The 15,396-nt window shown below is 38.3% G+C and overlaps 1 protein-coding gene across 1 annotated transcript in view; it reads left to right on the top strand.

Moving 5' to 3' along the window:
* Positions 1-2,063, top strand: part of LOC106085341 (serine/threonine-protein kinase meng-po) — a 39,619-nt gene extending 37,556 nt beyond the window's left edge. Inside the window, exon 2 of the mRNA XM_013249589.2 lies at positions 142-2,063. Within this exon, the coding sequence (XP_013105043.2) occupies positions 142-1,502 (1,361 nt within the window). The 3' untranslated portion in view covers positions 1,503-2,063. The remainder of the gene's footprint in view (positions 1-141) is intronic.
* Positions 2,064-15,396: the final 13,333 nt, after the last annotated feature.

Here is a 15,396-nt window from a genome sequence, read left to right as displayed (position 1 = left end):
TTTTCTCAAAAGATTAATTTCTGTTACTATCTCTTTTATTTTATCTCTGAATATTTAAAAAATTTAATATTTTTACATGAACTCTTGACTCTGAAGCTTACTAATTGTCCCCATTGTATGCTCTTTCTTTTTCTGTTTTAGAAAAACGCTCATTTTCATTTCGCTTGCGAAGATCACGAGGCGGCGATGGGGGAAGCACTAATTCGCGCAACAGCAATAATAACAGCAGCACCTGTACCAATAACAATCGCTGCAATTCCCCCATGACACCCACCAGCACCAGCATGAAGTTGGAGGTGCCAAATTCCAATGCCAGCGTCAGTCGGCGCAGCAGTATTTATCGTAAGCCCGATAAGGATGACAGTGGTCTCATACACATAATACGTGACATTGATTTGCCCTTGATGACCTTCAACGATCAGTACAATATTGAGAAGGTGCTGGCCGAGGGTTGCTTTGCCAAGATTCTGTTGACCCTGCATCGACCCACACAGACGACGGTGGTCCTGAAGGCTGTGCACGCCGAGTTGACCACCATACAGGAATTCCAAAAGGAATTCCATTTCAACTATGAACTCTCGCATCAACGCAACATCCTAAGTGCCTACAATGTGGCTTTTCAAACCAAGGATTACTATGTCTTTGCCATGGAACATGCCCCTTATGGTGATTTGGCCTCTAACCTCGGTCCGAATGGTTTGCATGAGAATGCGGCCAAGTCGATAAGTGAACAGTTGAGCTCCGCTTTGGGCTTCATGCATTCCAAGAATTTGGTGCATCGCGATTTGAAGTTGGAAAATGTTTTGGTCTTCACTCCCGACTTCACCCGAGTCAAGCTGTGTGATTTTGGAGCCACCACCAAAAAGGGCACCTTGGTACACAAAGTCAAACACACCTGGACCAGTTTTGTGCCGCCCGAGATATTGGAGATAGTGAAGAATGAAAGATTCCATTGTTTGCCCTGCAGCGACTCATGGCAATTTGGCATACTGCTCTATCACATATTGACCGGCAATCCGCCCTGGAATGCAGCCAATTGGGTTAAGGACCAAAACTATAGCAATTTTATGAAATACGAACAGAGAAAGACAACAAAAATTCCCGACAACTTCCGCCGTTTCTCGCCACGACTTATGCGTTGCTTCCGCAAATATCTCTCACATGACCCCGAGGATCGCTGCAAGGTAACTGAGGTGACCAAATACATGAAAGACCGTTGGGTGGAATGTCGTTTGGCCAATTCAAAGTCGGCCACCCTTATATCCCCCAATCCAGATCAAGATTCCTGCATCTATCTCAATCAGAAGGGTGAAGGCCGAAAATCTCAAGAGGACGACAATAAATCCCGTTTACGGCGTATGCTCTCCACCTATGGGCTGGATCACACACCAGTCGATCAAAATGCCATACGCAATCGTGTACTGGAATGGTTGGCCAGCTGTGATGATAATTTCGACAGGGAAATTGAGAGTCTGGTGGTAATGGATGTAGCGCCGCAGTGAGCTCTCGGCTGTGGTGTAAACGAATAAAAAACGAGAGAGAGAGAAACAGAGAGACTCAAATTCAAATAAAATGAAATGAAATAAAAAAGAAAATTACAGCAAAGACCTCCTACCCCATATATATCTATACCCAAGCACCTTTCTGATAAAGGCAGTGGGAGGAGGGAGGCACGAAAAGGTCAATTTTGACATAACTCTTGGGTGTATAACAAATTTGTGTATACAAGTTGAAAAAACTGTTATACTCAAATCTCAAAATTTCGATTTCAACGAAACATGCCCTTTCCCAAAAAAGTTCAAACTTGGCTTAAGTCACATGGAAGACATTTTTCGAAGGGACACAATTGTCGGCAAAGTATTTGCGCTGTTTCAAAGCAAACATGAAGAATTTACTAAAATAAATGACGATCTATGGAACTATGTAGAAGGACTAGGTCCATACAACAACAACAACAACAACAAATTATAATAATTATTAATTAGAAATTAATAAAATAAATACTTATAGTATGAATTATCAGTATAAGTTTTATACTATTACACACACACATACGCACAAACACACACACCTGTGTTTATTATTAGCTTAGATTTATATACCCACCTAAAAATTACTCTAGTCTACAAAATTGATTTGTGATTTGTTTAAGGAAGTAGCTGAGAATTGTTGAAATGACTATGGCTCTTATTATGAAATAAAAAATATATTACATTATAATTACGAATAAAATGTTTTTATATTGGTGAAAATGATATTGAAAAAAAAAATTTAAATAGTAATTGCGACATCCAGGTGCTCAAAAGTTCAATTCTGGACTGATTGGGACCAAAAATAACATGCTTTCGAAAAAGGTTAGGGAATGAATCCGACCATAGTTTTTTCTGGCGCAGGAATCTAAACAGAATACCTTATGCAAAGCTTCCGCCAAATTGAACAAAAATTGTGACTACAAACTAAAAAAGTAGTATTTGTAAGATTGGTTTAGGATACGAAAATGAACCTTGTTGTCATCGATTTCACTCTGAATTGATTAGGACACTTCTATTAGGGTGCTGGCACAACTATGATCAGCGCAGAAGCCCGACTGCAGAGCTGTCAATAATGATGCACGATCGAGATATTCCGAAATCTGGCTGTGTATTATCTTTTCGAAAACCTCAAAAAGGTCGCTATCGGTTAGAATTTCGTATTAGATTTAGGAACGGGAATAATTCTAGCATGTTTCCAAGAAGTGGGATATATACAAGAAATCAAGATAGTGTTAAAAATATAGGTATCAAGTAAAAGCGTGCTATGTTCGGCCCAGAATCCTGGGAACCCACCACCAAGGATTCTGCTAAAATATGGGAGATATATCTGGTTATAGACCCATTTAGACTGTACATGGCACAGCTGTTGAGAGTCATAATAGAACAGCATGCGCAAATTTCCACCAAATGGGTGGTTTCCCCCCCCCCCCCCCCCTCCCCCCCCCTAATGCTGGCAACATTTGTGAGTTACTATGCCATGTAAAACTTCTCTCCAAAGAGGTGTCGCACTGCGGCACGCCGTTCGGAGTCAGCTATAAAAAGGAGGCCCCTTACCATTGAGCTTAAATGTGAATCGGACTGCAGTCATTGATATGTGAGAAGTTTGCCCCTGTACCTTAGTGGAATGTTCATGGGCGAAACTTGCAATTTTTACAAGCAGACTGACTGGATTATTATATCCCCATTCTATGGTGGTGAGTATAAAAATAGGCAGTAGGCGAGGGAGAAGTATCCATATGAACCTTGGGTCAATACAATAAGATTTTATGGCATTCGATTTAACCTGTGTAAAACTCGTCGAAACCTCATCATGAGTAACGCATCTGAACTCGTAGCCCACCTTGAGTGCCATAGAAAGAGGGATCAACTTGAACAGTTGATATATTAACGATGGCCTCGTAAAGTTCGTTTACGTTACCATTATAATTTCCAGAAGTCCTTGACCTTCCAACAACTATATCGTGAATTACCTTCCATCTCCTCTTCGAGTCTAGTGCAGAACAAAAGCGCGTATAATAATATTCAGTCTTAGCGGTATTGATGCAACTATTCACCCTTCTGCGTGCAGTACGAAATTACGGGTTTTGTACCTCTTCCACTCCGAATATGATCTGTCTCTGAAAACAAAGGATGTTTTAATGGTGGAATTAAACCATGGCTTATTTGATGAAGTCTGATGCTTGCTCCTTGTACTAAAATTATTATCCTAATAGGATATTCTCCTAAAGAAATTCGACCATACACTCCGTCCCAATCAACTTCATGGTATTCCTCCTCCAAATTACGGTAGTCTAAATTCACTTTTTATACCCTACACCACCAATGTGGTATATGGTATTATTACTTTGTGCATTTGTTTGCAAATCTTAGAAGGAGAAGAGCTAGAGCCATTAATAAGTATACCGATCGTCTTAGAATCACTTCCTGATTCGATTTAGCTATGTCCGTCTGTCTGTTCGTCTGACTGTCTGTCCGTCTGTCTGTCCATGTATCCTTGTGATCAAATTACAGGTCGCATTTATTGTCCGTTTGTCTTGAAATTTTGCGCGAGTTTCTTTTTTGGCCCAAGGATAAACGCTGTTGATTTTGAACAAAATCGGTTCAGATTTAGATATAGCTCCCATATATATCTTTCAACCGATATGGCCTTTTAAGGCTGTAGAAGCCATAGTTTTGGTCCGATCATTACAAAATTAGACATGAGGTGTTTAATTTGACGTCTTCATATGTGTGCAAAATGTCATAAAAATTGGTTTAGATTTAGATATAGCTCCCATATATATCTTTCATCCGATATGGTCTTTTAAGGCTGTAGAAGCCGCAGTTTTGGTCAGATCTTTACAAAATTTGGCATGAGGTATTCATTGAACATCCTCATATGTGTGCAAAATGTCATAAAAATCGGTTCAGATTTAGATATAGCTCCCATATATATCTTCCATCCGATATGGTCTTTTAAGGCTGTAGAAGCCACCCTTTTAGTCCAATCTTGAGAAGATGTAGTACAAGGTGTTTTATTTGACGTCTAAATACGTGTGCAATATTTCATAAAATTCGGTTTAGATTAATATATAAGTCCCCGATATATCTTTCGTACGAAATAGACTTTAGCCTGTAGAAACTAAAATTTTCGTCCGATTTTGAATGAGACGTTCTATTTGACGTTCCAATACGTGCGCAAAATATCATTAAAATCGGTCCTATGGTCTTTTAAGGCAGTAAAATCCACAATTTTCACATCTCACACACAGGTTTCGATATAACTCCCGTACAATCATATCCCTTTTAAGGATGTGGAAATCCAAATTTGTTGTCCTATCGTAGGAAAATCTTACAAGGTTCTATTTGATATTTCAATAGGTATCCCAATTGAAGTCTGACTAGATTTCGAAATAAGTTCTACATATAACAAATAAAAAGGCGTTAAGTTCGGCCTGGCCGATAATAAATGTGGCCTTCATGGGCCTAGGACCCTAAATCGGCCGATCGGTGTTTATGGGGGCTATAACAAGATGTAGTCCGATATAGCCTATCTTCGATCCTTACCTGCCTATGAACAAAAAAAGATTCTGTGCAAAGTTTCAGCTCAATATCTCCATTTTTAAAGACTGTAGCGTGATTTCAACAAACAGACGGACGGACATGTGTAGATCGTCTTAGATTTTTACGCTGATCAAGAAGATATATACTTTTTAGGGTCGGAAATGGATATTTCGAGGTGTTGCAAACGGAATGACAAAATGAATATACCCACATCCCTTGGTGGTGGGTATGAAAAGTACAACGTACACAAGGTGGTGTAGAGTATTATATAGTCAGCTCCGCCCGACTTTTGCCTTTCCTTAATGGTTGAAAGTGTTTTTTTGAGAAGTTGACTTATTTCTCTATTCAGCGTACTTTTTTATACACTGGGTATATATCGGGTATGTGTTCTCCTCATCCTATTCTCCTCAATATGGTAAGCGTGTCAACTCCGGTTTTGGATAGCTATGCTGGTAACCCATAGGCTCCTACTGCCTTATTATTCTTTAGCCCAGCTTTATACACCCAAGGAGGCCACCGTAGGGCAGAGGTAAGTATGTCGGTGAATGCCTGGGTTCGAATCCTGGCCGGAACATCAGAAAATTTGTGGTGGTTATCCCCTCCTAATGCTGGCGACATTTGTGAGGTACTTTGCCATGTAAAAATTTCTTTCTAAAGAGTTGTCGCTCAGCGGCACGCCGAACGGACTCGGCTATAAAAAGGAGGTCCCTCATCATTGAGCTTAACATTCAATCGGACAGCACTCATTGAGAAGTTTCCCCCAGTCCCTTAATTGAATGTTCATGGACAAATTTGCATTTGCATGTATACACCCAAGGGATTTCCAGCTACAATAGGATATATTTGGTTGCCCAAAAAGTAATTGCGGATTTTTCATATAGTCGGCGTTGACAACTTTTTTTCACAGCTTGTGACTTTTACCTTGCTTTAGAAAAAAAGTGTAAAAAAAGTATATTTCATTAAAGTTCATTCTAAGCTTTATTAAAAATGCATTCACTTTCTTTTAAAAAATCCGCAATTACTTTTTGGGCAACCCAATACTTAGCAATTGTTCTGTGTGTTGGTAGCACACTTCGTCATCTCAAAAGAAGAGAGTGCCAAACTTCCCAACACCTTTGATTTTATTAAAATAATAAATACCGCAAATATTCGATTGCAGCATTTGGATCACATGAGACTTTCCTTAAAAATATTTTTAAATTTTGTTCAGGCAATGAAATTTGTATACGTTTCAATTTAGTTCTTAATGATTATTTTTTAAAAATAAAAGTAAACATTTATTTATACATTTGGTGCAAAAAATATACACAATTTAATTGTTACTGTTATTTATACAAAACACTTCCAATTACGTATTGTAGCATGTTGTATTGTTTTTTTTTTAGATATTAGTCGTGTGTGTGAGTGGTATTTTTATTTCCCCCAAGCTTTTTTGTTATTTTAATTTGTGTTTTTGTTGTTTTTTTTTTGGTTAATTATTTAAATACACATTCAATATTGTTGAGACTTATGCATGGGAATATGGATGATTAATAATAAATAACATTTATGGCATTAAAACATTTGTATTTGGTTTAAATAAATTCCCCGCAAAAACGTTGCATGCATTTGTTTTTAATCATGGAGGCGAGAAAAAATTCTCTAATTTATCTTACATATAAATTCGCAAAGACTATCTCAGATGTTAGATGAGATGGTTGGCTGCTGGCTGTTGGCTGTTTCCTTAGTTAGCTGGCTGCGGCAGGCAGGCTGAACATTTGGTTGGTTCATTCAGTTTAGTTGGATCTTAATATAAACACCCAGCATTAGCAGTGGCAGTAACAGGCGCGGTGCTCAAGTCAACATTAACAATTTGAAATAATGGAACAAATTGGTCCATATGTTTTCTCTTTTTCACAAATCAATAAAAATGCAAACTTTCACATTCTCATTGAAGCAATCATTGTATTCACAAACAGACATTCTTGTACCCCCGAACTAGCACACGCTGAGAATAATTGATGTTCAAGATATGAATAAAGATTTCAACACTGCTTTAGTTTAAGATTTTTATACTTACAATTTGTAAAATTTTTCTTAAAAATGTTGCCAATTACAAACTATAGCTCTCAATGGAATAATTGTCAATGAAATACCTAAATTACCTAAATTGAGAATATATTTGCAAATGTCTTTACAATTCACAAAATTCACCGAAATATCTTTGAGCCTATAAGAGAATCTTTACTTATTTCAGTATTTTCAAAGCACTATTCAACAATGAAAACAAAGACTCGGACCATAAATGAGCCTTTTATAGTTCATACAAAATTTTGTTTTTTATTAACCAAAGGTTATAATACTTCTAATAGGTAAGGATCCAAATCAGTTAGCCAGAAGAGCCGAAAGAGTCTTTGAGATGGCATTGCACTGGTAGACCAAGTGGTCTCCATATAAATCCAGAGAAGACTGAAATCTGCCTGTTCACGAGGAAGACGAAGGTGAGCCAATTGAAGTACCACCTTTCTTCAATAGAACGATTTCGGTAAAACGATAGAAATATCGATAGTATCGATACCATCGTTAACTTCCCATTACCTATATTTCAAACGAAAATGAAAACGAAATAATCAGGAGATCGATTTATATAGAAGCAATATCAATGCACATACCGAATAAAACCAAACTTGATAAAAATAGTTGGAAGTCATGAGAGAAATCATTCACTAATCGGATGAAAATTGCGCCCACTATAGGCGCAATATTCTTAAATGATGCATTCAGTGTCGGATCGCTTATTATTCCCTCCACCATAGGATGGGGGTATATTAATTTCGTCATTCCGTTTGTAACTCATCGAAATATTGGTCTGAGACCCAACAAAGTAGATATATGATTGTCTTAACATTCTTAGTCGATTTAGCAGTGTTCGTCTGTCCGTCCGTAGAGGGTGCAATCATTATCCAATCTGACTGAAATTTTGCATGAAGTGTTTTGGTTTGACTATCAACAACTGTTCTAAGGATGGCTCAAATCGGTTCATAACCTGATATAGCTCCTATATTAACCGATCTCGGATCTTGACTTCTTGATCCTCTAGAGGGCTCAATTATTATTCGATTTGGCTGAAAATTAGCATGAAGTGTTTTGATTTGATATTGCTCAAATCGATTCATAACCTTATATAGCTCCCATTAATCGGTTTGGGATCATGACTTCTTCAGCCGATATAGGGTGCAATTATTATCCGATTTGGCTGAAATTTTGCATGAAGTGTTTTTATTTGACTATCAACAACTGTGTCAAGTATGGTTCATATCCTGATATAGCTCCCATATAATCCAATCTCGGATCTTGATTCTTGATCCGCTAGAGGGCGTAATTATTATCCAATTTGTCTGAAATTTTGGATGAAGTGTTTTGGCTTGACCATCAACAACTGTGTCAAGTATGGTTCATATCCTGATATAGCTCCCATATAATCCGATCTCGGATCTTGATTCTTGATCCGCTAGAGAGCGTAATTATTATCCAATTTGACTGAAATTTTGGATGAAGTGTTTTGGCTTGACCATCAACAACTGTGCCAAGTATGGTACAAATCGATTAATAACTGATATAGCTCCCATATAATCCGATATCGGATCATGATTTCTTGATCCGCTAGAGGGCGCAATTATGCCCTCCGATTTGGTTGTAATTTTGCATGAAGTGTTCTGGTTTGACCATCAAGAACTACGTCAAGTATGTTTCAAATCGATTCATAACCTGATATAGCTTTCATGTGATCCGATCTCCGATCTTGACTTCTTGATCCTCTATAGAGTACAATTATTATCCAAGTATGACCCAAATCGGTTTACCGCCTGATATAGCTCCAATATATACCGATCTCCTGATTATACTTCTTCAGCCTTTAGCGGGAGCAATTCTTATTCGATTTTCCGCCCGGCTCAGCACGTTTTTACTTTGTTTTATTCCATTTTGCAAAAAAAATTGAACTTTGCCGATTGTATCGATAGGAAAAACATCAATCGATATTCAGACAAAAAATAAAATATCAAGAGTATCGATAGTGTCATCTTTATTTTGCCAGATTTTCGTGTAATACCTTCCACAGCTTATCCATCGTATTCTTAGTATCAAGAATGATCATACAATCTTCAAGCAACGCCATCTGCACCTTACTCGTAAACTAATGTAACCTTCACAATACACACAATACACAAACCGCCACCTATACCATTTGTGAAATATTACAGTTACCAACTTATTGTGCAACTACTACGAGTAAAATGTTCGTCCGTCGTACTTCTAATTAAAATGATTAAAAACAAGAAAAAGCGTGCTAAGCTCGGCCGGGCCGAATCTTATATACTCTCCACCATGGATTGCATTTGTCGAGTTCTTTTCCCGGTATCTCTTTTTAGGCAAACGTATGATAAAAGGAACTAATTGCTATGATATTAGAGCTATAATATCAAGTTATCGTCCGATCGGACCATAATTGAACTGAATGTTGGAGACCCTAGTAGAAGTCGTTGTGTAAAATTTCAGCCAATTCGAATGAAAATTGCGCCCTTAAAGGGTTCAAGAAGTAAAATAGGGAGATCGGATCATATGGGAGATGTATCAGGCTATAGACCGATTCAGACCATAATTGACAAAATTTCAGCTAAATCGGAACATAATTACGCCCTCTGGTGGCTCAAGAAGTCAAAATCCTAGATCGATTTATATGGCAGCTATATAAAGTTATGGACCAATTACATAGTTGTTGGAAGACCTAACAAAACACCTCTTGCAAAATTTCAGCCAAATCGGATAAGAATTGCTCTCTCGAGTGGCTCAAGAAGTCAAGATTCAAGATCGGTTTATATGACAGCTATATTAGGTTATGTACCGATTTGAACCATACTTAGGATAACTGTTGGAAGTCATAATAAAACACCTCTTGCAAAATTTCAGCCAAATCGGATTAGAATTGCGCCCTCTAGAGGCTGAAGAAGTCAAGACCCAAATCGGTTTATAGGACAACTATATCAGGTTATGGACCGATTGGAACCACACTTAACACTGTTGTTGGAAATTATAACAAAACACTTCAAGCAACATTTCAGCCAAATCGGAATTGCGCCCTCTAGTGACTCAAGAAGTCAAGATCCAAGATCGGATTACAGGGCAGCTATATCAAATCATGAAGCGATATGGCCCATTTACAATCCCAACCGGCATAGTAAGAAGTATTAGAGCAAAATTTTACTCCTTTTATTCGAGCAAGCTTTACTCCTTCGTAAGTTAGCATGCTTTCGTCAGACAGACGGACATACGGCCGGACATGGCTAGATCGACTTAAAATGACATGACGATCAGGAATATATATATACTTTATGGAGTCTCAGAGGAATATTTCGAGGAGTTGCAAACAGAATGATGAAATTAGTATATCCTCATCCTATGGTGGAGGGTATAAAAATAAATCTAAGCTGTTTCATTTTAATTTGCACTAATTTGGTGCTGAATTAAACAGGCTCACTTAAGGAGAATGGTGTCATAGACCAGAATGAAATTTGGTATGCAGTCCTGGTTTGACCCCAGGACCACGAATCTGAGGCCAATTTTTGGGGCAAAATGCAACAATCTAGGAAATATGGGTATCAAATGAAAGGTATTGGGGAGTAGATTACGAAAATGTAGATTACAAAAACATGCCTAAAAATTGGACCCAGGAAGGACCTACGGGGTCTTGAAAACATTGAACCCCCTTGCACTAGGCAATATGGGTATGAAATGAAAGGTATTGGGGAGTAGATAACGAATATGTAGATTACAAAAACATGTCTAAAAATTGGACCCAGGAAGGACCAACGGGGTCTTGAGAATATTGAATCCCCTTACACTAGGCAATATTGGTATCAAATGACAGGTATTAGAGAATGGATTACGAATATGGAAAAACTTGCTTAAAAATTAGTTCCGAGAAGGACTTACAAGGTCTTCAGACTTTTGAACCATGTTACCATAGGCAATATGGGTATAAAAAAGCCTCCAGGGGCCTTTGTCCCAAAAAAGAACTTCAGATTCGAATTCCTGGGGTCAAAATTAGAGGAGGAGGGGCAAAAACCTAACAAATGGGGGGTGAGCCGAATCTTCTTCCTCAAATTTTATCATAAGTCACTGAAGAACACAATCTTCCTTTTATGACGAATAATATCAAAAAAGGATTTATTCTACATAAAATTTCACTAAATATCATAGAACAACAGAAATCTGTTTATCGATGTATGTAAAGGGTGATTTTTTTGAGGTTAGGATTTTCATGCATTAGTATTTGACAGATCACGTGGGATTTCAGAACACATTTCGAACCGAACACTGATTTTGGTAATAAAATTCAATGATTTGCAAGCGTTGCTCGTTAGTAAGTCTATTCATGATGAAATGTCAAAGCATACTGAGCATCTTTCTCTTTGACACCATGTCTGAAATCCCACGTGATCTGTCAAATACTAATGCATGAAAATCCTAACCTCAAAAAAATCACCCTTTATATATGCGGATTGGAAAGGGAATAGTTTCATAATAAAACATGAAAAATGTTCATGTTTTTTTGACTCAAATTTATGAGGCATGAGTTGAAACTTGATTTAATTTTTTATAATTTTTTAATAGTGGTTCTAATTTTAGATCGGTTGAAATTTCAATGGGTCCATGTACTGATACTGTTTCTATTTCTTTCCAATTTGTCTTCCTGGCGACCTACTAGAGACAGTTTTAATTTGAATTAAATTAAATTTGTTTTTCATTAATTTTATTTTAAGACTAATTTTTCTCTAAGTGTATTGTCCAACACTCTTCTTCTCTGGTCTCTATCATTATAAACTCATTAGAAATGGAATCGAATTAAGTAACGACAGAGGCCATCATTTGTGCAAAGAAATGGCAAATAAAATGCAAACAGGCATTTGTAAAAATTAATCATTCACCTTAGTTAGCAACGAGGAGGAGGCATGTGCCTGCCTTCTTCGCCTAATAATGATTATTAAGCAGGTGACGATGATCTACGCCATCATCATTATTACCATTCAAAGAATCATCAATTCGGATATCATGATAATCATTAAATTCATCTTTGAAACACTTAATATTGTTGTAGTTGTTGTCTATATCATCATCATTGCCATCATCATCATCATTATTACCATTTTCATCGTTCACTCATTTCCTTTGATTTTTTTGTTGGTTTACCCTAAAGAAAAACTAAAGGAAAAAGATAAATGTGTGAAATCAGTTTTCAATGTCATTTCCATTTTAGCTAGCGAAAACTTTTTTTTGCTTTTTTTTGCTTTGGCGCTCTTCTTGCACCGTAAACAATGATGGCAATTTTGAAATGCTTTGGGTTGAACAGTTGTGAAATGTCAACATTTGCGCGAGTATAAACATTGTGCGGCGCCAAATCATTATGGGAAGCATTTTAAAAGCATTTCTTCTCATGACCAGACAGACGGTTGCTTGTGATGATATGTTCCTTTTGTCAGAAGTTTTGGTAATGCAGGTAAATGGTAGAATAGAATGGAAGCAGCAAATGCCGTATAAGCTACGGCACTTAGAAGACGTAAAAAAAAGCTAACACCAAGTATACTTTAGGAAATCAATGCGTTATAACAAGTGTATCATTACTGATATATAGGAGTGTAGGACAAAGCATGTAGACAAGAAGCTGAACCGTAGAAATCAGATGTCGCTGTCAGACTCTCCGCATAAATTGGGACAAACTATTTGTTTGATTAGGAGAAGGGAGTATTGGAAACAAATTAGCGTAATAGCTGAGCCAGTAAGTCCCAGTCATTTAATCATTAAAATCAGGGTCGTGTTTGTTAAAACAATTCCCTCTATGACGCTGAATGCCTGGGTTCGAATCCTTGCGAAATTATTAGAAAATCTATATTACCTCGGGGTACAGATTCCACCCAGAAAATACTTTCGCATTACTTCGAGGTGGACCTCCTTATTTGGTGCTTAACCATCTCATCCACATAATGTCTGCGTCCCGTCTTCCTCTTTGTCCCCTACGCTACACAGTGGGAGAAAATCGAAAAAAAACTGCAAAAAAATATTCCGTATGAGAACGGGTAGAGATATCTCTTTGAAATTTGAAATGGTTAGAGCAGAGTTGAGATTGTGTGCAAAATTTTAAGGCCCTTGGTTGTCCGGGCGCCTCTTGGCAGGCTTTTAAAGTTGGTAACCTCGGCATTTCGAAAAATTATTCGGGCTGTTAAATCTTCATTTGTGGTCGCTAACACTGTTTCTGTTTACCAACTTCTACTGTAACAGCTATCACGTCCAATAGTTTGTCTATCTCTCATACACCGCTTTGAACATCTTTACTGATGTTTCTCTGCTTGCTTATTGCTATCTTCTTCCTCCGATATTCTCAAAAACGCAAACTTTGCCCATGAACACTCTACTAAGGAACAGGGGCAAACTTCTCACATATCAATGAGTGCAGTCCGATTCAAGATTTATTCTCAATGATAAGGGGCCATGTTTTTATAGCCGAGTCCAAACGGCGTGCCGCAGTGCGACACCTTTTTGGAGAGAAATTTTTACATGGCATAGTACCTCACAAATGTTGTCAGCATTAAGAGGGGAAAACCACCGCTGAAAATTTCTTTCTGATGGTCTTGCTAGGATTCAAACCCAGGCGTTCTGTGATACGTTGGCCTCTAATATTGTCTTCTTTGTTATATACTCCTATCGTTATCTTTGTTATATACTCCTTTTTCGGGGAGCTTCGCGTCTGTAAGGTTCTCCCAGAACGGGGTATGTTACTTCCTTGATTTTTCGACTGAGTCAAAGTGTCATAAGGTGTGGGCATTTCAATCTCTTTTGTTTCTACCACGCTCATCTCGGAAGAGCGCTTGGTATTCACTGGTGGGCGGAGAGTTTTGGGGCTGCTCTTTAAGGTTGACTTCATATCTCTATCTGCCATTTTCCTGTCTGTTTGTATTCGGGTCCTAACTTGAAGCCGTTATATGTGTCCGAAGTCGCACTTAATGTTGACCCCGAAGGCGTGTTTGCAAGCAGTGAGCTCCCCTCGAGTGTTGACGCAAGACCTTATGAGTACTTGCGCTCAGAGCCAGGTCGGGAATTAATCTGGATATCGTATCAACAGAAACCTACATTACCATCGTAATGGTTACAAGGCACAGAGCGTTCTCCGAGTCTTGCCAGTGTTTAACAGTACGGAGGCAACTGCGGCATTAGCCTGAAAGCCATTTCAGAAGGATGTCACTTCCAACTAGACAGGTAAGAGAACACCGCAGCCGTCAGCTCGTAGCTTAAACTCCAAATTCGTTCTTCATATCACATACCATTGCGCGTCCCAGGATCAAGGTTCCTTTGATTGGAGAATCCATGGGAGCATTACTCCCCAGACTGCAACTATCTGAAGAACATCCCTGTGGATGGATACTTAGGTAACTGCAGGCATCCGTTCGCCATGCTGCAAAGGGCGACATAAATGCCCTTTTTAGCATGTTCGCGGTCTTCGCCGTTCGTGGTCAAGGGCTGCTATTTTTCACAGCTGACCTATAGGTCGTTCAGCCATTCGCCACCCGCTGAGCTCGGCCAAACCCCTCCTAATGCTGGCAATATTTGTGAGATATTAAGTCAAGTGACCTGCGTAGTGTATGTGGGGAAGATAATGCAACTTTGGAGCAATGAGTGGCGTTCGCGGCTAAAAGACTCCGACACTTGGGTGGGGACACAATATCAGAATCAACTTGGGGGTGTGGAATGAAGAACCATTAGAGACTCTGTGATTAGAAAAGAAATGGGAGAGAAATATCGGCAATCTCTTTTCAAGCCTTACCTCACCAAACCTAACCTAAGCCATTAACACTTGTCTGATTCAAGTTTAAATGGCACTCATTCATATATGGGTAGGTTGCTCCCTGTTCCTTCATGGAAAATTCGGAGGCAAATTTCCAATTTGCCTAAGAGATCATTTTGATCATTAATGAATAGCATCCACCATATCCAAATTGAGCACACTCATTGTCAACCATGCAATTCCCCATGCACCAAATGTTAATACGTTTGTTTTACCTCCCAAAAAAAGAAACATTTGAGAAAATGAAATATTAGACCTTTTGTTTGTATTTTTTTTCATTGGCAGGCGCCACGTGTGTGTGGGTTATATGTTTGTGGTGTTCCTCAATGTTTATTTTTTCGGTCCAAGATTAAAAATATCTTTTGCTAAAAAAACAGTATTATGACGCTGAGAACAACAGGCGTTGAAACAAAAGAAAATAACGAATTGAATATAACAACCCTTAGG

Source organism: Stomoxys calcitrans, chromosome 3 (assembly GCF_963082655.1).
Source record: "Stomoxys calcitrans chromosome 3, idStoCalc2.1, whole genome shotgun sequence".
NCBI classification, from domain to species: domain Eukaryota; kingdom Metazoa; phylum Arthropoda; class Insecta; order Diptera; family Muscidae; genus Stomoxys; species Stomoxys calcitrans.
The sequence above is the reverse complement of the archived record's forward strand: the minus strand, read 5'-3'. Positions and strand labels throughout refer to the sequence as shown.